The sequence below is a fragment of the Entelurus aequoreus genome, linkage group LG10, assembly GCF_033978785.1.
Source record: "Entelurus aequoreus isolate RoL-2023_Sb linkage group LG10, RoL_Eaeq_v1.1, whole genome shotgun sequence".
Lineage (NCBI taxonomy): Eukaryota > Metazoa > Chordata > Actinopteri > Syngnathiformes > Syngnathidae > Entelurus > Entelurus aequoreus.
This window is the reverse complement of record NC_084740.1, coordinates 60,408,870-60,432,117: the sequence shown is the minus strand read 5'-3', so window position 1 is coordinate 60,432,117 and position 23,248 is coordinate 60,408,870. Positions and strand designations below refer to the sequence as shown.

At 37.3% G+C, this 23,248-nt stretch overlaps 3 protein-coding genes across 7 annotated transcripts in view; 2 read left to right on the top strand and 1 right to left on the bottom strand.

Moving 5' to 3' along the window:
* scaper (S-phase cyclin A-associated protein in the ER) overlaps nt 1–10,330 on the top strand; it is a 148,997-nt gene extending 138,667 nt beyond the window's left edge. For all 4 annotated transcript variants that reach the window (XM_062061329.1, XM_062061331.1, XM_062061328.1 and 1 more), the window contains 3 exons: nt 6,213–6,404; nt 8,002–8,050; nt 9,873–10,330. In XM_062061329.1, coding sequence (XP_061917313.1) covers nt 6,213–6,404; nt 8,002–8,050; nt 9,873–9,970 — 339 coding nt within the window. In that variant the 3' untranslated portion in view covers nt 9,971–10,330. The remainder of the gene's footprint in view (nt 1–6,212; nt 6,405–8,001; nt 8,051–9,872) is intronic.
* A 620-nt stretch (nt 10,331–10,950) lies between these two features.
* isl2a (ISL LIM homeobox 2a) lies at nt 10,951–19,121 on the bottom strand. Its single transcript, XM_062061906.1, has 6 exons — nt 18,989–19,121; nt 17,460–17,649; nt 17,121–17,380; nt 14,585–14,880; nt 14,267–14,434; nt 10,951–12,644 (listed from the first exon to the last, which is right to left on the bottom strand). The coding sequence occupies exons 1-6, from the start codon at nt 19,119–19,121 to the stop codon at nt 12,528–12,530; spliced, it is 1,164 nt and encodes a 387-aa protein (XP_061917890.1). The 3' UTR covers nt 10,951–12,527.
* Nucleotides 19,122–20,752: 1,631 nt separating this feature from the next.
* The window catches only part of etfa (electron transfer flavoprotein subunit alpha), a 33,834-nt gene continuing 31,338 nt past the window's right edge, over nt 20,753–23,248 (top strand). For both annotated transcript variants that reach the window (XM_062061313.1, XM_062061312.1), the window contains exon 1: nt 20,753–20,899. In XM_062061313.1, the coding sequence (XP_061917297.1) occupies nt 20,861–20,899 (39 nt within the window). In that variant the 5' untranslated portion in view covers nt 20,753–20,860. The remainder of the gene's footprint in view (nt 20,900–23,248) is intronic.

Below are 23,248 nucleotides of genomic sequence, written 5' to 3'. Positions count from 1 at the left end.
ACGCGTCTAGATAAACGCTTGTAAACAGTTATTTGGCCAACTTGGCTTTGTTTGTTGTTTTGTGGTGCGGCTCTTCCGTCTTATCAGTGACGATATACATTACATATACGACCATGGTTCCTGTGAAGCCCTTAGGCCAGGCCTGGGCAATTAGTTTCACTCGGGGGGGCGGGGGGTTAAATAATGTCTGATCGAATGCTAAAAAACGTTATGACTAGAGATGTCCGATAATATCGGTCTGCCGATATTATCGGCCGATAAATGCGTTAAAATGTAATATCGGAAATTATCGGTATCGGTTTTTTTATTATCAGTATCGTTTTGTTTTGTTTTTGTTTTTTTTTGTTTTTTTTTTATTAAATCCACATAAAAAACACAAGATACACTTACAATTAGTGCACCAACCCAAAAAACCTCCCTCCCCCATTTACACTCATTCACACAAAAGGGTTGTTTCTTTCTGTTATTAATATTCTGCTTCCTACATTATATATCAATATATATCAATACAGTCTGCAAGAGATACAGTCCGTAAGCACACATGATTGTGCATGCTGCTGGTTCACTAATAATACTAACCTTTAACAGTTAATTTTACAAATTTTCATTAATTACTAGTTTCTATGTAACTGTTTTTATATTGTTTTACTTTCTTTTTTATTCAAGAAAATGTTTTTAATTTATTTATCTTATTTTATTTGATTCATTTTTTTAAAAAGTACCTTATCTTCACCATACCTGGTTGTCCAAATTAGGCATAATAATGTGTTAATTCCACGACTGTATGTATCGGTTGATATCAGTATCGGTTGATATCGGTATCGGTAATTAAAGAGTTGGACAATATCGGCATATCAGATATCGGCAAGAAGCCATTATCGGACATCCCTAGTTATGACAGACCGCCTTAAAAACGGATTGGAATTTATTTATTTTTTTATTGAATGAGACACCCAGAATGTACATGAAAATAAAGAATGTGGGATTTACAATATTAACTTTGAAGGATAAAACACTGAATATTGACAACGTATGAACGTCACACCCCCTCTCCATCCACATATTTACAATCAAGCAAAACTCAACAAAAATGCAACAAACAGTGAAATATGAACGTGAAGGGTAAAAAAAAACACTTACAATCTGATATATGTGATATATCACTTAGCTTTAGAACTTTGTTGTAAAAATCTCCTTCCGCGTCTGTCCCTGACACCCGCATTTCAGCTGCTGTGACTTAAATTACCATAGTAACTAATTAGATGACCATCGTAACTCATTAGATGACCATAGTAACTAATTAGATGACCATAGTAGCTAATTAGATGACCATAGTAACTAATTAGATGACCATAGTAGCTAATTAGATGACCACAGTAACTAATTAGATGACCATAGTAACTAATTAGATGACCATAGTAGCTAATTAGATGACCATAGTAACTAATTAGATGACCATAGTAGCTAATTAGATGACCATAGTAACTAATTAGATGACCACAGTAGCTAATTAGATGACCATAGTAACTAATTACATGACCATAGTAACTCATTAGATGACCATAGTAACTAATTAGATGACCATAGTAACTAATTAGATGACCATAGTAACTAGTATATCGTGCAAAAGTGCAGATTCCAAGCATGTAAATACTTAGTTTAGTTGAAGACTTACGGTCATTAGAAAACATGACTGCACATCATAATGGCAGATACACTTTACATCTTAAACATCTAAAAAATATATTTGGGGATGTCTGGCAGGCCAGATTGAAAAGCTGAATGGGCCGCATGTGGCCCCCGGGCCTTCATTTGCCCAGGTGTGCCTTAGGCCTTCCAGACACATTGACGAATGATTGTCTCCTCCTTTTTTGTGACGTCATACATTTGCTAATTATTAGATTGCAGAGACAAATTAAAAGCACTGACCACTTCTTTAAAGATGTAAACGTTAGGTACGTCTGCCCAGTACAAATAAGACTTTATGCAGTTTCCGCTTGCACACCATTTTTTTTTCGCCGCCAGGAGTTTATTTGCGTTCCAGAACATTAACTTTAACACACACTTTGTTGTCATTGTGGACTGTGGACAGTGAGGAAGTTATGTCATAAAACGCAGCACTGTTTGAAAGCGCCAGCTCTCTGAGCTTAAGAAAGAACAGAACTGCCAAGACGTTGAGTTTTTTTTCATGGTCAGTGTTCCATGCGGGCCAGATGTCTGGGTTCTGCTTTTTATGATGTCAGGCTTCACTCTTGGACCCAATTGGGAAATATATCACCACCGTTTTGTTTTCTAAGTGGAAGCCAATTCAGGCTACAGAAGTGCTGAAAGTTGGTTGATTGGTTACGTTTATATTTTTTACTTCAGGTTGTACGTTGTTTTTCTACCTCCAGGTGTTTTTTATATTTATTTATTCATTTGTTTGTTTATTCATCAACTACATAGGGATGATTACACTGAACAACTACCATTTATAATACAGTGGGCATTTCTTGGAAATAAAAATTAGGGATGTCCGATAATGGCTTTTTGCCGGTATCCAATATTCCGATATTGTCCAACTCTTTAATTACCGATACCGATATCAACCGATACCGATATCAACCGATATCGGTACCGTCGTGGAATTAACACATTATTATGCCTAATTTGGACAACCATGTATGGTGAAGATAAGGTACTTTTTTTAAAAATTAGTAAAATAAGATAAATAAATTAAAAACATTTTCTTGAATAAAAAAGAAAGTACAACAATATAAAAACAGTTACATAGAAACTAGTAATGAATGAAAATGAGTAAAATTAACTGTTAAAGGTTAGTACTATTAGTGGACCAGCAGCACGCACAATCATGTGTGCTTACAGACTGTATCCCTTGCAGACTGTATTGATATATATTGATATATAATGTAGGAAGCAGAATATTAATAACAGAAAGAAACAACCCTTTTGTGTGAATGAGTGTAAATGGGGGAGGGAGGTTTTTTGGGTTGGTGCACTAATTGTAAGTGTATCTTGTGTTTTTTATGTTGATTTAATAAAAAAAATTTAAAAAACGATACCGATAATAAAAAAAAACGATACCGATAATTTCCGATATTACATTTTAACGCATATATCGGCCGATAATATCGGCAGGCCGATATTATCGGACATCTCTAATAAAAATGTTAAGTTTCAGAGTCAAATAACTGTAAAAAGAAGTTAACTATTATGCAAAACCAACTTTTCTTACCTATTGGTACTTGCTGTTATTTATTTGGGATCTGCATAAGTCCTGAAAAGTAGAAATCAAGCCATAGAAGATGATGATTTGACCTCCAAAGTGCTGTGGAACTTTATGAGCATATTCAATATTTCATGAAGTTTAAAATAAAATAGAATCTTATAGGGATGATACTCGAAACCGGTTTTCCCGGTTGTTTGATAAGAAAAGAACCGAGTCCTCGGACTCGAATCCCTTTTTGAGAACCGGTACCCGTTATCGAGACCACTATAGTAAAGGAAAAGAGTTGATTCTTGATTCGAATCCCGTCCCGACCAGAAATGCTCCGTGGGACATCACAATAAATGACGTCATGTAGCTCAGTCATTAGGCGCAGATAGCGAAAGCAGGAAAACAATGGACGGGAAAAAGCGCTCCAAGGTGTAATAAAGTTCAAAACAAAAGCTATAATCCATCGAATAACTTTACTGAGAGATTTGAGCAGGGTAAAACACATGACCAACACTTTTACGACCAACCGGAAACATAGCAACGCACCTCCTTCACGGCAGCTGTCACAACGTTCTTAAAACAACCGCAGCACATACATATATATACAACACATCTCCCTTTTTTAACTTTTGTTTTTCTTTCCTTGTAAACAAAACAAAATCACACTGTAGATGTGTTGTCTGTCTAATTATAAATAATGCAGACGAGGCGTGTTGGCTGAGTTCTTGACGTTTACTTTCACAGCGTGGCAACATGCAACACTTTTCGGGGCTACCGCGCATGCTCGTCACTCCCGTTGCATGCTGGGTAGTGTAGTTGTTATATTCTCTAGCTCATAAAATGTTTCCCCCTATAAAGAAATAATGTTAACTCAATAAAGTGTATTTCTTTTTTTAGCTTTATCTTTTCATTTTTTAGCATTGTAACCACATTTGCAAACAACTTTTCTCTTCATAGAATTTTCTTTCAATAAAGAACTAAAGTGCAAAAATGTCAAAGCATCATAACAAACAGTTATGTCAAATAGCAGCAGAAGTGCACTTTTTGGAGAGCTGTATTATTTCCAGTTTTGTGCCCAAGGGACTGATTTTATTTAACACTATATTATTATTTATACACCTATAGTGATCACAGAGACAGGTTGTTTTCGTGTTACTGTATATATTTGTTTTTCTGAAAAATCCCACTTAATATACTTTGGGTAACAACAGTCAATATTTATTTATTTCATTTTACTTTTTTAGGTGGGTAACAGTCAATATTTATTTATTTATTAGATTTTATTTTTTTATTATATAATAAAAGTGAGCTTTTGTTAAACCAAATATTGTGTGTTTTTTCCATATACAACAACCTATCTGGACTCCATAAGAGAATCGATAAGGAATCGGTTCGATAAGAGGATTCGATAATAGGCTCGAACTCGATAATTCCTTATCAAACATCATCCCTAGAATCTTAGGACCGTTCTACTTTAGAGTGTTCCCTGTCTGTCCTCTGACTGGAGCTTCAACTGCAGAGCTGGACTACCTCTGATGTTGCTGCCAGTTTGTCTGCGGGCAGCGTTCCACTGTGCATTCAAAATGAGTGAAAAGTAGCACAAATACACCAGAACGCCACACGCAGGGCTTGTATGACACCTGATTTTAATGTCCATTAGTGAATGAAGTGGCTAGTGATTCCTGTGTGAAAACCTCTTATTGAGTTAGACAACTTGTTGGGATTGAACCTTTCATCGAGCATCCTGGTGCACGTTCTTATCCTGTTTCCATCAAATAACAAGCATTTCCTTTTTCAACTCTCCTAAAGCTTCCAAAAAAAAAGACTGAACTGTACCACATTTTGGCACCTTTCCATAGCGGATGGCTACCACAACTGTGGAGCAAGACCAACACAAACACACTTCTTTTTTTTTAAATAAATAAAAACTGGAGAAAAAAAAATCAAGAAATGTCCTCCAGTGAAAAAAAATGTCAGCGTTGCTATGATGTCATCGTTCGATGTTTACTGTTCCCACCTGTACTAAATATCATCTTATTTCTACTGCATGCTGGAAATGTAGATGTGGATGCAAACAAGAAGACCTCTCCCAAGTTGACTATAAAATGAAGTTGTTTTTATAAACCTGCTAAACTAACTTCAGTTATGCCAAAGGCAAAATTAAATGGGAAAATCCCACAAATTTGCTCCAGAATTTTTTCTATTTTTTTTTTTTCAGGCAGGATGGGAGGTTATTGTGATCCCTAAAAAGAGGCTCAACACCATTTTTTAAAAATTACATTAAATTAAAAAAAAAATGTACTCAACACCATTTTAAAAAAAAAAAAAAATGTACTCAACACCATTAAAGAAAATTTACTCAATACCATTTTTTTTAAATGTAGTCAACACCATTTAAAAAAATTAAAATAAAAAATGTACTCAACACCATTAAAAAAATTTTTTTTAAATAATAATAATAAATAAAAGTACTCAACTCCATTTAAAAAATAAAATAAAAATAAAAACATTTCCTCAACACCATAAAAAAAAAATCAAATAGTTAACTTCCAGACAGAACTGTTTTTCTGTTTACTCATTTTTTGGCTCCAGAAACATTATTGTTGTGTAAAGAAACGTACAAAACAAGGCAGATTTGATGAGATGATAGTGAAAACAGAGGAGGACAGAGTACAGAACCTTCCTTGGACCATCAGATGAGGCTTTAATACCACTGGAGGAGATGAGATGATTGACAGGCCGTAATGGAAAGCAAGATCCCAGCAGGGGAAGTTTGCATGAATTGACTGCTCATGTCTGCCCCCTATCTGCCAGAGATGGTGTGTGTGCTTCCACCTGTGCACAAAGGTGAAGTCCTACTCTCTCATTAGTGCTGGCAGAGGAAGAGCAAAACTCCGTGTTTTATAACCTGTAATTGTGTAAGTGGAAGACTTAATGGCTGCTTGTTGTTTTAGTGCTGGATGTGTGATTTACTGCTGAGCTGCATGTCTTCCAGGTGATCGTCCAGTCTGGACGTCAGCCCAGCGTCCTGCAGAAACTGTGTCAGCTGCCCTTCCAGTACTTCAGCCACCCACGCCTCATCCGCGTGCTCTTCCCCTCGCTCATCTCAGCGTGCTCCAACAACGCACCCAACAAGGTCATCCTGCAGCAGGAGATGAGCTGCGTGCTGCTGGCCACCTTCATCCAGGTAGAACACCAAACACACCTTCATCCAGGTACACCCCCTTCATCCAGGTAGAAGACCGAACACACCTTCATCCAGGTACACCCCCTTCATCCAGGTAGAACACCAAACACACCTTCATCCAGGTAGAAGAGCAAACACACCTTCATCCAGGTAGAAGAGCAAACACACCTTCATCCAGGTAGAAGAGCAAACACACCTTCATCCAGGTAGAAGAGCAAACACACCTTCATCCAGGTAGAAGAGCAAACACACCTTCATCCAGGTAGAAGAACAAACACACCTTCATCCAGGTAGAACACCAAACACACCTTCATCCAGGTAGAACACCAAACACACCTTCATCCAGGTAGAAGAGCAAACACACCTTCATCCAGGTAGAAGAGCAAACACACCTTCATCCAGGTAGAAGAGCAAACACACCTTCATCCAGGTAGAAGAGCAAACACCTTCATCCAGGTAGAAGAGCGAGCAAACACCTTCATCCAGGTAGAAGAGCAAACACACCTTCATCCAGGTAGAAGAGCAAACACACCTTCATCCAGGTAGAAGAGCAAACACACCTTCATCCAGGTAGAAGATCAAACACACCTTCATCCAGGTAGAAGATCAAACACACCTTCATCCAGGTAGAAGATCAAACACACCTTCATCCAGGTAGAGGAGCAAACACACCTTCATCCAGGTAGACACTACCCATACACACCTTCATCCAGGTAGAAGAGCAAACACACCTTCATCCAGGTAGAAGAGCAAACACACCTTCATCCAGGTAGAAGAGCAAACACACCTTCATCGAGAGAGAAGACCAAACACACCTTCATCCACAGAGAAGACCAAACACACCTTCATCCAGGTAGAAGAGCAAACACACCTTCATCCAGGTAGAAGAGCAAACACGCCTTCATCCAGGTAGAAGACCAAACACACCTTCATCCAGGTAGAAGAGCAAACACACCTTCATCCAGGTAGAAGAGCAAACACACCTTCATCCAGGTAGAAGAGCAAACACACCTTCATCCAGGTAGAAGAGCAAACACACCTTCATCCAGGTAGAAGAGCAAACACACCTTCATCCAGGTAGAAGAGCAAAAACACCTTCATCCAGGTAGAAGAGCAAACACACCTTCTGCCTCCTGGCTGATTGACAACATGCAGTCTGTCAATGTGTAAGTGGCCACCTTGTCTTCATTGTTACAAAGATGGATGTCTTCCTGGCTGCCACTTCCTCACCTGCCAGTAAACATCTCCTCTCCTCTCCTCTCCTCTCCTTTATCTTCTTGTGATGTTTGCACAGAGATGATCTCCTCTGAGCTGCTATTGTCATTCCTCTCAAACAAAGTCAGAATGCACCTCGTCTTGCCCTCATTGTTGGCAGCATTCCTTCCTCGAGTGGGAATCCTGCGAGCATACACCAGCAGTTGTGGGCCTCCTCCATAGTCAGGACCTCCAAATCAGACATGTGTGCAGCAAAGTCTTGATGCTTCATGCACTCACCACACAAGACACATGCTAGTCTTGTTAGGATGAAGACTTGAAACAGGAACCAGTTCTCCAAAGTTGGGTGCACTAACTTCTGGGTTTGTCTTTTTATTTCCAGGATTGTGCTGCCAGCGAGAAAGATTCAGACCCCAAAACAAAGCAAAGTGGTAAGTCTGTCATGCATTTGTCTTCTTTGTTTGGTATTTCTATCTGGTTTGGTTGTTTTCGTAATTATTTATTCATTTTTCTACATTTTACCTATCCGAAATATTTAGTGTTTTTTTCATTTTGACTCTTCCAGAAGGAAGGCTTTTTACACTCAGTCAGGTGAAGTTATGTACACACCCCAAAAGCAGGGAAGTTGTCACGTTGTGTAAATGGTAAATAAAAAGAGAATACAACAAATCATTTTCAACTTATATTCAATTGAATAGACTGCAAAGACAAGATATTTCATGTCCACACTGGAAAACTTTATATTTAGCAAATATTATTAGCTCATTTGGAATTTGATGCCTGAAACATGTTTCAAAAAAGCTGGCACAAGTGGCAAAAAAGACTGAGAAAGTTAAGGAATGCTCATCAAAACACTTATTTGGAACATCCCACAGGTGAACAGGTTAATTGGGAACAGGTGGGTGCCATGATTGGGTATAAAAGCAGCTTCCATGAAATGCTCAGTCATTCACAAACAAGGACGGGGCGAGGGTCACCACTTTGTCAACAAATGCCTGAGCAAACAGTTTAAGAACAACATTTCTCAACAAGGAATTTAGGGATTTCACCATCTACGCTCTGTAATATCAAAAGGTACAGAGAATCTGGAGAAATCACTGCACATAAGCAATGATATTACGCACCTTGGATCCCTCAGGCTGTACTGCATCAAGAAGCCACATCAGTGTGTAAAGGATATCACCAAATGAGCTCAGGTACACTTCAGAAATCCACTGTCAGTAACTACAGTTGGTCGCTACATCTGTAAGTGCAAGTTAAAACTCTACTATGCAAAGCAAGAGCCATTTATCAACAACACCCAGAAACGCCGCCGGCTTCGTTGGGCCCGAGCTCATCTAAGATGGACTGATGCAAAGTGGAAAAGTGTTCTGTGGTCTGACGAGTCCACATTTCAAATTGTTTTTGGAAACTGTGGACGTCGTGTCCTCCGGACGAGAGAGGAAAAGAACCATCCAGATTCTAGGCGCAAAGTGTGAAAGGCAGCATGTGTGATGGTATGGGGGTGTATTAGTGCCCAAGACATGGGTAACTTACACATCTGTGAAGGCACCATTAATGCTGAAAGGTACATACAGCTTTTGGAGCAACATATGTTGCCATCCAAGCAACGTTACCATGGACGCCCCTGCTTATTTCAGCTAGACAATGCCAAGCCACATGTTACATCAACGTGGCTTCATAGTAAAAGAGTGCGGGTACTAGACTGGCCTGCCTGTAGTCCAGACCTGTCTCCCATTGAAAATGTGTGGTGCAATATGAAGCCTAAAATATGAGAAGGGAGACTGTTGAACAACTTAAGCTGTACATCAAGCAAGAATGGGAAAGAATTCCACTTCCAAAATGTGTCTCCTCAGTTCCCAAACCTTTACTGAGTGTTGTTAAAAGGAAAGGCCATGTAACACAGTGGTAAAAATGCCCCTCTGACAACTTTTTTGCAATGTGTTGCTGCCATTAAATTCCAAGTTCATGATTATTTGCAAAAAATAACAAAAGTTTCTCAGTGTGAACATGAAATATCTTGTCTTTGCAGTCTATTCAATTGAATATAAGTTGAAAAGGATTTGTTGTATTCTCTTTTTATTTACCATTTACACAACTTCACTGCTTTTGGCTTTTGTAGAACAAAAGTGTTTTAAAGACTTTCTTTAACACACTCACTCAGGTGAAGCCACACACACACACACACACACACACACACACACACACACACACACACACACGGTGTATTACATCTCCATCTCCCACTTGCAGTGCACCAGCAGCTGGATTACTGCGAGTTGCCCAACCGCTTCCCCAGAGACCAGTGGGACTCGGCTCTGCAGTTTTTCCTCAAGAAGCAAGAGGACTGAAGGCAACTTTCTGCAACTTGAAGTGTCTGGACTTTTTTTTTTTTTTTTACTGTAACTCTCTAAATCCATTCAAAAAAACGTTAAAGCCTTATTCCGAGTGTGCACATGCTAGGAAAGAAGTGTACCAGCAATTTGCACACATGACTTTTTGTATAGTAAAGTGAAACCAGACGGTTGTTTCTGTTTTGGAAACGTTAATTTATTACATCTTTTGTATTGGTCACTCATGTTGTTGTAGCTGCCGTCTTTTTCATCTCTTTTCCAAGAAGGCAAAATGTGTATAGTTGATCATACGGACTAAAATGTTTATTATTTTCAAATGTATGAATGTACATAATAAAAGTGTTTGTGTTCTTTCCAGCATTGACTGTTTGTCACTTTTGTTTTATTTATTATTTAATCACCAAATATTTATGTTTAAATACAGCAGTACTGGATGGCCTTCATTAACTCCTATTTAAATGAATTTTACTTTCACTTTTTGTCTTTGGATCCCTTTTTATTTCTAAATTGTCAGTCGAGACATTTGTATTGAAAATGCCTGCAATGCCTAAATCAGTCGTTACATTTTAGAGCATTTATTTTATTCATTGCAACATTTTCGTCTTTTTTTAGGATCCATATGCAGGGTCTTACAGGGTCACTACATTTTTAAGGTTGCAGATTAGCAGACAAGACAATGCAAGTTGCAGCTTTAATTAAATGTTATAAATATTTAGGGTAATAAAGCATGTATTGCACATGTTGAGGGCAGCAGAGACGATCTTAACACCTCAGCTTTGCTCCTTCAATAAATCTCCATTTTCCTCCACTGATAAAAAAAAAAAAAAAAAAGAGGATCTTCCCAAACAAATTGTTGAGGTGTCAGGTGTCATGTCCGGCTTGACTTGCCTGCCTGCCGCCTTTGTCCAGCGGCTATTTGCCGGGCAACATTCCGACTGGAAGGAAAATAAAGCCAGGACACGCCACGATGCTTCCACTGAGGGCGTGGAGTCAGTGCTCCCACGCACACACACTTTAAACGTGTGTTTGGTAGCCAGGTGATGCCAGATCCGATAATATCTAGACATTTAGAAATAATACTCTTTTTAAAAAAAATTTTTTTTTTTTACAATCCAAAAATAATTTTAAAATTAAACGTTATTTCGCTTAATTTTCCATTTTAAGCAAACTATTTCATTGTATTTCTTGACATTTTAAGCAGGCATATTTATCGCAGTCCTTTTTTTGGTTATGGGTGAGGGCCGACATCCGGGCAACTGAGCTACATACGGGTTCTTCGAGCCATAGCAACGAGACTGGCGTTGAAAACAAACCGTTGCCATTACTCTTTAACCTGTCGACCTACGCTGGTTAAACCCGTCATTCTGCCTCCAAAATGCCGAAAACTGTGTTGTTTTTGGTTGTGCTAACCACAACTGGAAACAGGGAAAACAAAGGTTGTATTTTGTTCAGACAAAGCGTGATAAAAGCCCACAGAGACGAGACAAATGGCTCGCAGCTTTACACCGGTAAAACGAGGACGGTTCTCACTGGAGTCCCCCAAAGTCCCGGGTCGTGTGTTCGGATCACTTCGTTTCTGGTAAATATAAGGAACAAAAATCCACCTTCTTAACCACAACTTGGCTATACCGTCCGTGCTAATGTTGTACTTGTTGAATTTTTGCCTTATAACGTTCGACAGCTGAAGTTGTTGTTGTACAAAAATAACATGCGGTATATACTATATAGTCTATAGCCTAGCTAGCTATTTTCGAAAACCGAACAACGAGGGGATACCAAAGGCAGCGTTAAGATGGACACCACCGGGAAAACGTAAGCCAGGGCGGCCAAAGAACACCTGGCGAAGAACAGTTGTACTTAAACAATACATGTAGCCCTCAAATCTCTCAATATTTTATACACTAACACTTGATCTTGTTGTTAACTTCCGCGTCTCTTTCTTAGTAGCGCGCAGGCTAAGCTAACTAGCAAGCTAAGCTAAGCCTGAGAAGCTTTAAAGTTCACTGAGACGAGTCTGACGCAAATACATTTTCGTTTTTTCACACGATATGCGAATAAGTAAAAATGCTTAAATGAAGGATTTAACGCCGACTTCCAAGCCACAACGCTCGTTAAATGCTTTTTCTGTCAATGCTGTGTTCGCTGTGAGCTGCTTTGTTTTCAACGAATTCCCGGTTGCTAGGGGATTGGTAGGCGGAAGTGACGTAGGTCCGCCCTCACCCATTTGACGCGAAGGACCAAATGGATTCTTGAAGTGTCTTTTTATTGGCAAGATTGGCGTGTGTCTTCTTATAATAAATAGTAGTAATAATAAGTTATTTCCAAGAGCCTTGTTGTGTGTCTTGGACATTGAAAGAGTCGATAACGTCATGCACATATGATCCACGCGCGTGGGGAAGATTGTCCACACGTTCGAATCCCGGCCCACATTGTCCACTTCGGGAGCAACAAAGAAGAAAAAAAGTGGGGAATCTTTTCCTCAGTGATACAAATCCACGTTCAACATCGTCTTGTTGAGGCTTCGAGCTTCAGGTGACGTCATCCCCTGACGTCATCACGTGTCCACTGGACTGGGAACCATGCTGTTCGGTGTGTCCGGTAACTGTGACGACAGAGAAGTGACGTCACTGGCAGACGAGTTCCCCAAGGAGCCCGACTCCGAAAAAGACATCTGATGGAACATGAAGGGAGTTTAAAAAAAAGTAATGATACATTCGTTCTTTATTTATTTTTTTACAGAAATATATTACAAAATAAAAGACGTCAACATGTTTGATTTGAAACTTTTTAAAAATGTTGACACTTATTTTGCGCTCAAACGTTTGACAAAAAAATAAAATAACTTTCAATCAATGAAGCCATGTTGAACATCAGATAATGACACAAGTTGATGCAATTAAAATGCAGTAAACCTGGAAAAAATAGCTGTAGTAAATATATTTTGAGGCAAAATAAATACATGTTTTATTATATATACCGAAGCTCCACTAAACACAATAATAAACACAATTAGAAATACAAATGTTTCTTTTATAAAAGCTAAATAAGGTATCCAAAATATTAAGATCACCTCCTAGAAGTAGTTCTTTTTATGCAATAACAATAATATGTTCAAAGTTTAAAATGTTATATAATCAGATTTAAGAAAAAATGATAAAATATCTTTCTTATAATAGTATATATAATTTTATGTGTGTTTTTAATTGTATGTAATTATTGCATCATTTTTAGGATTCAATTAACTATATTGTGCTGCATATGAATCTAGCGTGATTCTTAAAATAATCTAATTTAAAAGTATATATTTTTTTTTAGAATTATCATTTCAAATTCAAAATACTTGTGTGTGTATATATATATATATATATATATATATATATATATATATATATATATATATATATATATATATATATATATATATATATATATATATTTATACACACAATTATTACAGGATAAATAAGGGATGCAATGATGAGGCCTTCAATAAAAAAATAATGTTATATTCAAATGAAAACAAGTTGACTTATTTTAATAAAATAATCACACTCACTGTCTAAAAATATGAAAGTTCCATATGTATTTTGAATTTGAAATGATAATTCTAACAAAATAAAATATACTTTTAAATTAAATGATTACATTATTATATATATATATATATATATATATATATATATATATATATATATATATATATATATATATATATATATATGTGTGTGTGTGTGTGTGTGTGTGTGTGTGTGTGTGTGTATACATTCAATATATATATATATATATATATATATATATATATATATATATATATATATATATATATATATATATATATATATATATATATATATATATATTCAATGTATACATTCAATTCATCCAATTTCAACATGTTAAAATCGACAAATGTCAATAAATTCACTATTTTAACAACGTTTATTATTGTGGTTGTACGTTCCACGGCAGCTGATGTTTTTGTAAAATGTTGGACGTAAATTGTATAAACGAAATATCATAGAAATATTTCCATTTTAATCATACTTACATTTCTGTTGTTGTTACTAACATTATGTTTTAATTTATACATGACAGGATATTATTTTTTAAAGGTCAACATACTCATGCCCTGAACTAAAACCACAATATTAACAAAATAAGAGTGATGTATGAATAAAATAGTGCTGTCATCCTAATTAATATCTTTAAAAATGCTCATTATTCTATATGTCTGTCTTGCGTGGGTGCTGGTGACATTCTGCATCTTATTGTTATTTTCTTATAGTTTCTCACCAGTTGCTGGAAGACGGGCTGGTCCAGGTCGCTCTGCAGGGCGAAGTCACTCAGACTCTTCCACGGTGCTTGGTAGGTCTGCACCTCCACGGTGTTGCCCTGCACGGAGCTGTCGTGGCGGATTGGACTTCCGGCCACGAGTGGCGTCCCAGTGAGGCCCTGCAGGTTCTGCACGGGGAGAAACAAATACATTAATCGCGTGAAGCAGTTTATAAATTCCCAAAGTAGAGAGCAAAAATGATCCAAATAATTGCGTAACTATAAAAAAAAAAAAAAAACTTTTTTTTTTGTTGCCAAATGTATTTGTTTGCGCCGCACCGTCTTGTCGTCGTGCTGCTGCAGCTGCAGCTGCTTCATCAGGATGGATCTCTTCTTGTCCTTGCAGCGTTTGTTCTGGAACCACACCCGGATGACGCGCGGACTGAGGCCGGTCATCTCCACCAGCTGCTCCTTCATCAGCGCGTCCGGCCGCGGGTTGGCGTTGTAGCACGTGCGCAGCGTGTGCAGCTGCTTCTCGTTCAGCACCGTCCGCACCCTCGTGGTCTTCTCCGACGGCTTGTGCACGTGGTTCCGCTGGTGCCGCACCGACACCGACACCGACACCGACACCGGGCCTGCGGGGACGGAACATCAATGGGTGGTCATATTTGGTATTTATCTGCCAAAATGAAATGTACTTTTTTTTTTCAATGCAGTTTGGTTGCACACAAAGTGGAAGTTACAGTATATGCCACAAAATGTATGAAAAAACATCATTACTAAAATATCATAAATAGTGCAGGCCCATAATTACCTGAGGTGGGCAGAATATAATAAATACTGCAGGCTCATAATTACCTGAGGTGGGCAGAATATCATAAATAGTGCAGGCCCATAATTACCTGAGGTGGGCACAATATAATAAATAGTGCAGGCCCATAATTACCTGAGGTGGGCCGAATTATCATAAATAGTGCAGGCCCATAATTACCTGAGGTGGGCAGAATATAATAAATAGTGCAGGCCCATAATTACCTGAGGTGGGCAGAATATAATAAACAGTGCAGGCCCATAATTACCTGTTACTATCAGTACTGTGCAAAGCTTTGTATCCAGACTGAAAGGGATCTTAAGTACTATTTTCATCTAAAAAAAAAAAAAGGCTGCAGTTGCGCCAAAACACATTTCTCCAAAAATGTTGACACAAAAGGTAACTTGGAAATGGGCCGATAATTTGACAAACTTGTAGGATCAAGACCTGTTTTTTTTTAAATAATAATAAATAGTGCAGGCTCATAATTACCTGAGGTGGGCCGAATATCATAAATAGTGCAGGCCCATAATTACATGAGGTGGGCAGAATGTCGTAAATAGTGCAGGCTCATAATTACCTGAGGTGGGCCGAATATCATAAATAGTGCAGGCCCATAATTACATGAGGTGGGCAGAATGTCGTAAATAGTGCAGGCTCATAATTACCTGAGGTGGGCCAAATATAATAAATAGTGCAGGCCCATAATTATCGGAGGTGGGCAGAATATAATAAATAGTGCAGGCCCATAATTACCTGTTATTATCAGTACTGTGCAAAGCTTTGTATCCAGACTGAAAGGGATCTTAAGTGCTATTTTCATCTAAAAAAAAAAAAGGCTGCAGTTGTGCCAAAACACATTTCTCCAAAAATGTTGACACAAAAGGTAACTTGGAAATGGGCCGATAATTTGACAAACTTGTAGGATCAAGACCTGTTTTTTTAAATAATAATAAATAGTGCAAGCTCATAATTACCTGAGGTGGGCCGAATATCATAAATACTGCAGGCCCATAATTACATGAGGTGGGCAGAATATCGTAAATAGTGCAGGCTCATAATTACCTGAGGTGGGCCGAATATCATAAATAGTGCAGGCCCATAATTACATGAGGTGGGCAGAATGTCGTAAATAGTGCAGGCTCATAATTACCTAAGGTGGGCCAAATATAATAAATAGTGCAGGCCCATAATTATCGGAGGTGGGCAGAATATAATAAATAGTGCAGGCCCATAATTACCTGTTATTGTCAGTACTGTGCAAAGCTTTGTATCCAGACTGAAAGGGATCTTAAGTGCTATTTTCATCTAAAAAAAAAAAAAAAGGCTGCAGTTGTGCCAAAACACATTTCTCCAAAAATGTTGACACAAACCGATAATTTGACAAACTTGTAGGATCAAGACCTGTTTTTTTTAAATAATAATAAATAGTGCAGGCTCATAATTACCTGAGGTGGGCCGAATATCATAAATACTGCAGGCCCATAATTACATGAGGTGGGCAGAATATCGTAAATAGTGCAGGCTCATAATTACCTGAGGTGGGCCAAATATAATAAAGAGTGCAGACCCATAAATATCGGAGGTGGGCCGAATATAATAAATAGTGCAGGCTCATAATTACCTGAGGCGGGCCAAATATAATAAAGAGTGCAGACCCATAAATATCGGAGGTGGGTCGAATATAATAAATAGTGCAGGCCCATAATTATCGGAGGTGGGTCAAATATAATGAATAGTGCAGGCTCATAATTACATGAGGTGGGCCAAATATAATAAATAGTGCAGGCCCATGATTATCGGAGGTGGGTCGAATATAATAAATAGTGCAGGTCCATAATTATTGGAGGTGGGTCAAATATAATAAATAGTGCAGGCCCATAATTACCTGAGGTGGGCAGAATATAATAAATAGTGCAGGCCCATAATTATCGGAGGTGGGTCGAATATCATAAATAGTGCAGGCCCATAATTACCTGAGGTGGGCAGAATATCATAAATAGTGCAGGCCCATAATTACCTGAGGTGGGCAGAATATCATAAATAGTGCAGGCCCATAATTACCTGAGGTGGGCAGAGGTCTTGCGTGGGCGTTCCCGGGGCTGAGCGGACTCCCCGCGGAGCTCCCATCCAGCAACAAGGCATGGTCGGCCCGACACAGCAGCTCGTCGTCCCGCACCGTGAACTCGTCCCCGGGCAGGAGGTGTCGCCTGCAGGCGGAGCAGCGGAAACAGTCCACGTGGTAAACACTTTCTCTGGCCCGCATCACCAAGTCGCTGCTGCAAAATCCCGCCTTGCAATTTGCACATTTGATGCCAAACAACCTGCAAAATAAAAACATGAAGTATGAGAAAGAAGGAAAGAAACCCCCACGTGGTGGGAGTGTGGGCGATGACGTCACACCTGGTGTAATCTCGTTTACAGTATGTCTTGCCGTCCCGCACGAAACACGTGCAGGACTCGTCCAGGTGCTGGCGGCACTCGGCACACTTCAGGCAGGCTGCGTGCCACTCCAAGTCCGGGGACACCCTCAGGATGTACTGGTCGTGGATCTGACTCCCACAGCCCACGCACATTGCAAGGCCTGCTTTCTCTGCGCAGGTTTTTAAAACCACACACATTAGTCATAATGAGACATGAATTATATGAATACATTAATTATAACAATAATAATACATTAGTCATAATAATACTTTAGTCATAATAATACTTTAGTCATAATAATACTTTAGTTATAATAATACATTAGTTATTACTGACTGCTTATTCATTGTAATCATCTTCTTCTCTATCTTTGTTGTTGTTGTTGTTTTTAATCCAATTTGATTTTATTGTTTTGATTTTGTACGGTGTCCAGAAAGGCGCCTTATAAATAACATTTATTATTATTATTTATTATTTTTTATAATAATACTTTAGTTATAATAATACATTAATTATAATAATACATTAGTTATAATAATACATTAGTTATAATAAAACATTAGTTGCAATAATACATTAATTATAATAATATATTAGTTATAATAATACATTAGTTAAAATAAAACATTAGTTACAATAATACATTAATTATAATAATATATTAGTTATAATAATACATTAGTTATAATAAAACATTAGTTACAACAATATATTAATTATAATAATATATTAGTTATAATAATACATTAGTTATAATAAAACATTAGTAACAATAATACATTAATTATAATAATACATTAGTTATAATAATACATTACTTATAATAATACATTAGTTATAATAATATATTAGTTATAATAATACCTTAGTTATAATAATATATTAGTTATAATTATATATTAGTTATAATAATATTTTTGTTATAATAATATATTAGTTATAAAAATATATTAGTTATAATAATATATTAGTTACAATAATATATTAGTTATAATAATATATTAGTTATAATAATATATTAGTTATAATAATATATTAGTTATAATAATCTATTAGTTATAATAATACATTAGTTACAATAATATATTAGTTACAATAATATATTAGTTATAATAATATATTAGTTATAATAATACATTAGTTACAATAATATATTAGTTATAATAATATATTAGTTACAATAATATATTAGTTATAATAACATATTAGTTAGAATAATATATTAGTTACAATAATATATTACTTCTAATAATAATATATTAGTTATAATAATATTTTAGTTATAATACTATTTGAAGTCCCGTGTGAGGAGATCACGGTGGAGAAAATGTGGCATAAAACTGCGAAATTCTTGGAAGTAATCCGGTGGTAAAAATGTGTTGCGTGATTCATCTTAGCCGGAACATAGTCGAACTTGTAAAGATTCTTCATGACTTTTCGGGCTTTTTTTTTGCGCAGCCGTCGTTGACAATTCAAGGCACAAATAAGTCATGTTTGCGAGGACTTACTTGTGGAATGATCGCCCATGTCACCCGGGAACGCGGCATGGAGCAGGAGGTCCACCAGAGGCATGGAGCAGGAGGTCCACCAGAGGCATGGAGCAGGAGGTCCACCAGAGGCATGGAGCAGGAGGTCCACCATGCAGGAGCAAGTCTGTCCCCCGGCTGATGCTCACACTTGTGTGAGAGGAGGGACACAACAAGGCTTACACCGACTAGTGACGTATGCAGACCTTGGACCTCGGTGGGTCCACGCACACACACACACACACACACACACACACACACACACACACACACACACACACACACACACACACACACACACACACACACACATTTACAAACACACACACACACATTTACAAACACACCTACACACTATGACTTTTTTTCAAGTCGTATATTTCAAACCCAACTTTGTCATAGTTTCTTCTATTATTACATTATTTTAAAAAGCAGTCTAAAATTTTGTTTGTGGTTTTATGGTTGATTTTATTCTATTTCATACATCTAAATGTGTTTTGTAAAAACATAACAATATTATGCGGCGTAAACGAACATTTTTTTTGTAAGATCCAGTTTGTCTTGTCGCTCTATAGCGTCCTCTGCTGGGGAAAATATATAATCAATCTAAAACAAAATGATTATTTTTTTGCATGGATTTATTAAATTCCGAATAATCTATTGCATTAAAAATACAATCCAAAATAGATCACTTGAATATGAAGTTGTGAACCTTTGATTATGTCTGCTCTCGTTAGCAAAATATTGTAAACAGCTGCCACACAAATTTAAACTAACATTGTAAACACTGACCACGACTTCACGGTGTTTAGCAGTGTTTTTTTCCACAGTAAAATACCATCATCATCATCACATTACTATTTCACAGCAATTAACTTCACAACAAAATCGTAATCAATTTCCTCTGTAATAAATATTCAAAGTAATGTGTCTCTTGTCCAGTAGGTGGCAGTAAGTTGTTAACACGACATAATGATTAACAAATTGCAATTTTGGAGTTTAAAGCATTTAGTTGTCATTTTATTGCAATTAACTGCAACATTGCAACTATAAAGTTACAGCGTTTAGCTGTAACTTTAATCACATCTCTGCAGTTACAGTACATATATTCCACAGTAAATTGCGTTAAATGTTACTGTAAAAGTAATGCGATCATAAACCTGCAGTCATTCGCTGTAATTTTACAGTGTAACAATTTTATAAAAGTGCCAATAACTCTTTATTTATTTTAATTGTAACTATTAGTTTTATTATTTTCATATAACTTGTAATGTATTGAACTGAAAATGTATGTTTCAGACTCGTTTTTTTTTAAAATACAAAAAGAATCAGTGTCACAAAACGTGTTTTTATCAACGCTAGCTGATAAATACAAACTAGTCTAAAGTTGTGTAACTTATTTTATGGACTTGCCTCTTTGTGATGTTAAATTCCTGTTATGAGCTGTTATACAGTATATGCCTTGAGCTCTTATTTTGAAGGCGCTAAGAGCGGAAGTGGTGACACGTTGCGGTGGAGCGGAGTTTTTGAAAACAAACGAAATAAAAGTGGTCCTCGTGTAAAACTGGAGCCTCCGTGTTTGCTATTTTGTACTTTTATAAAGTATAAGCGACATATATCAACCCTCGGTTACAGTTGTATGTAACAAAAGTTATATTTTAAGCACATTTGTTAAAAATAACGTAGTCATAGTCCTCCCATATGTAAATATGTCTATGACACAGTGGTCGCGCCAGTTCTCGCGGTAATGCTTACATCTCGCGAGAGTTACACCGGTGACGTAATGTTTTGACCTTTGGCACAGAAGACTCGCAGACTGCAGCGTTGCGGAGCGTCCACATCGAGGAGTCCGCCATGAACAGAGTTTTGACTAAAACCAACGTGACGCGCTTGGTAAGAGCTCGACTTGTATTGTTTATTAACATTTTTATGCTTTGTTGACTTTAGTTCGAGCTCAGTAACATTGTTAAACGCCAGTCAGCTAACGTGTCCCTGCAGCAAGTGCACGCCACGCAAGCTCATTTCTTCCAAAGTCGGCTTTTTTTGTGTGTCAGAACTGGTTGACAATAAACATGATTAAGTATAAAAAACCAAACAATTTAAGTTGATAGTTTTTGCAACAATGCAAGGTTTTTCCCTTGCTAATGCTAATTAGCATAGCTCGCACAGTCGTTATGAAACTCCGGCGTTGTAAACATTGGAGTTATGAACGCAGACTGGTGTTATTAAACTTGCATTTCATTCTTGTAATATCACGCGAAAGCTTAAATTGAGTACATTACGGCAAATGTGCGAACGAATGCCGTTGCTTTTAATATTGAAGGTTGTGTAAGTGCGCTCTGTTATCGGCTAGTAATGTCTGGCTGAGTCCAGCTGGAACTGGCGTTTGAAGTTGAAGGTGACTGAAGCACTTTGTTGTTGTTTCACAATCTAATGTCCCACTCATTTCAATGGAAATTTCGGGAATTTTTGGAAAATGTTAAAAGACTTGTATGTTCTGAATGAGTTGAAATGGTGGGTGTTAGACTTTTTCCAAATCGGTCGAGAAATGTTGAAGTAGTAACCGTTTTAATTGAGAAATGGTATTAAGGAATTTCGGGGAAACCGGGAATTTTTCCAGTAAAAAAAAAACAACTGCGTTTTTTTGTCCTGATTAAGAGAAATGTTTTGATGGTGGAACGGTTGAAGTGGTTCGAAAAATGTGGAAGGAGTAGTCGCCAGAAGAAAGGGTCAAAAAAGGGTCAAAAAAGGGAATTCTGGGAATTCCTGGAATTTTTTTTGGACTTGGAAAAATGATAGTTTGAATGTCCAGCATGAGTGGAATATGTTGAAGGTGGAATGGTTTGAATCGGTTGAAAAATGTGGGAATGGTGGAAGTTTGAAAAATGGCGAATTAATTTTGAATGGGAAAAATGTCCCAGAAAATCTGGAATTCTTGGAAATCCGGGAATTTTTTTAAACTGTTGAAGGAGAACACACCATTTTGAACGGGCTGAATATTGCGGAGTTTGAATCGGATGACAAATGTGGGAATTGTGAAACTTTGAAACATGTCCCACTCATTTCAATGGAATTTCGGGAATATTTTGGAAAATGTTAAACTACTTGAATGTTCTGAATGAGTTGAAATGGTGGGTGTTCTACTTTTTCCAAATCGGTCGAGAAATGTTGAAGTAGTAACAGTTTTATTTGAGAAATGGTATTAAGGAATTTCGGGGAAAACCGGGAATTTTTCCAGTTCAAAAAACAACTGCGTTTTTTGTCCTGATTACGAGGAATGTTTTGACGGTGGAACGGTTGAAGTGGTTTGAAAAATGTGAAAGGAGTAGTCGCCAGAACAAAGGGTCAAAGAAAGGAATTCTGTGAATTCCTGGAATGTTTTTGGACTTGTAAAAATGATAGTTTGAATGTCCAGAATGAGTGGAATATGTTGAAGGTGGAATGGTTTGAATTGGTTGAAAAATGTGGAAATGGTGGAAGTTTGAAAAATGGCGAATTCATTTTGAATTGGAAAAATGTCCCGGAAAACCTGGAATTCTGGGAATTCTTGGAAATCCGGGAATTTTTTAAAAAACTGTTGGAGAGCACACCATTTTGAACAGGCTGAATATTGCGGAGTTTGAATCGGGTGACAAATGTGGCAATTGTGAAACTTTGAAAAATGTCCCACTCATTTCAATGGAATTTTGGGAATTTTTTGGAAAATGTTAAAAGACTTGAATGTTCTGAATGAGTTGAAATGGTTGGTGTTGGACTTTTTCAAATCGGTCGAGAAATGTTGAAGTAGTAACAGTTTTAATTGAGAAATAGTGTTAAGGAATTTCGGGGAAAACCGGGAATTTTTCCAGTTCAAAAACAACTGCGTTTTTTGTCCTGATTACGAGGAATGTTTTGACGGTGGAACGGTTGAAGTGGGTTGAAAAATGTGGAAGGAGTAAACGCCAGAACAAAGGGTCAAAAAAAGGAATTCTGTGAATTCCTGGATTTTTTTTTAACTTGGAAAAATGATAGTTTGAATGTCCAGGATGAGTGGAATATGTTGAAGGTGGAATGGTTTGAATTGGTTGAAAAATGTGGAAATGGTGGAAGCTTGAAAAATGGCCAATTTATTCTGAATGGGAAAAATGTTCTGAAAATCTGGAAATGTGTCAAGGGAAAGCCTGCAATTCTCAAATAGGCTGAACAGTTTGAAGTTGGACCGCTTTGAATCGGATGAAAAATGTGGAAGGTAGAGCGCACCAA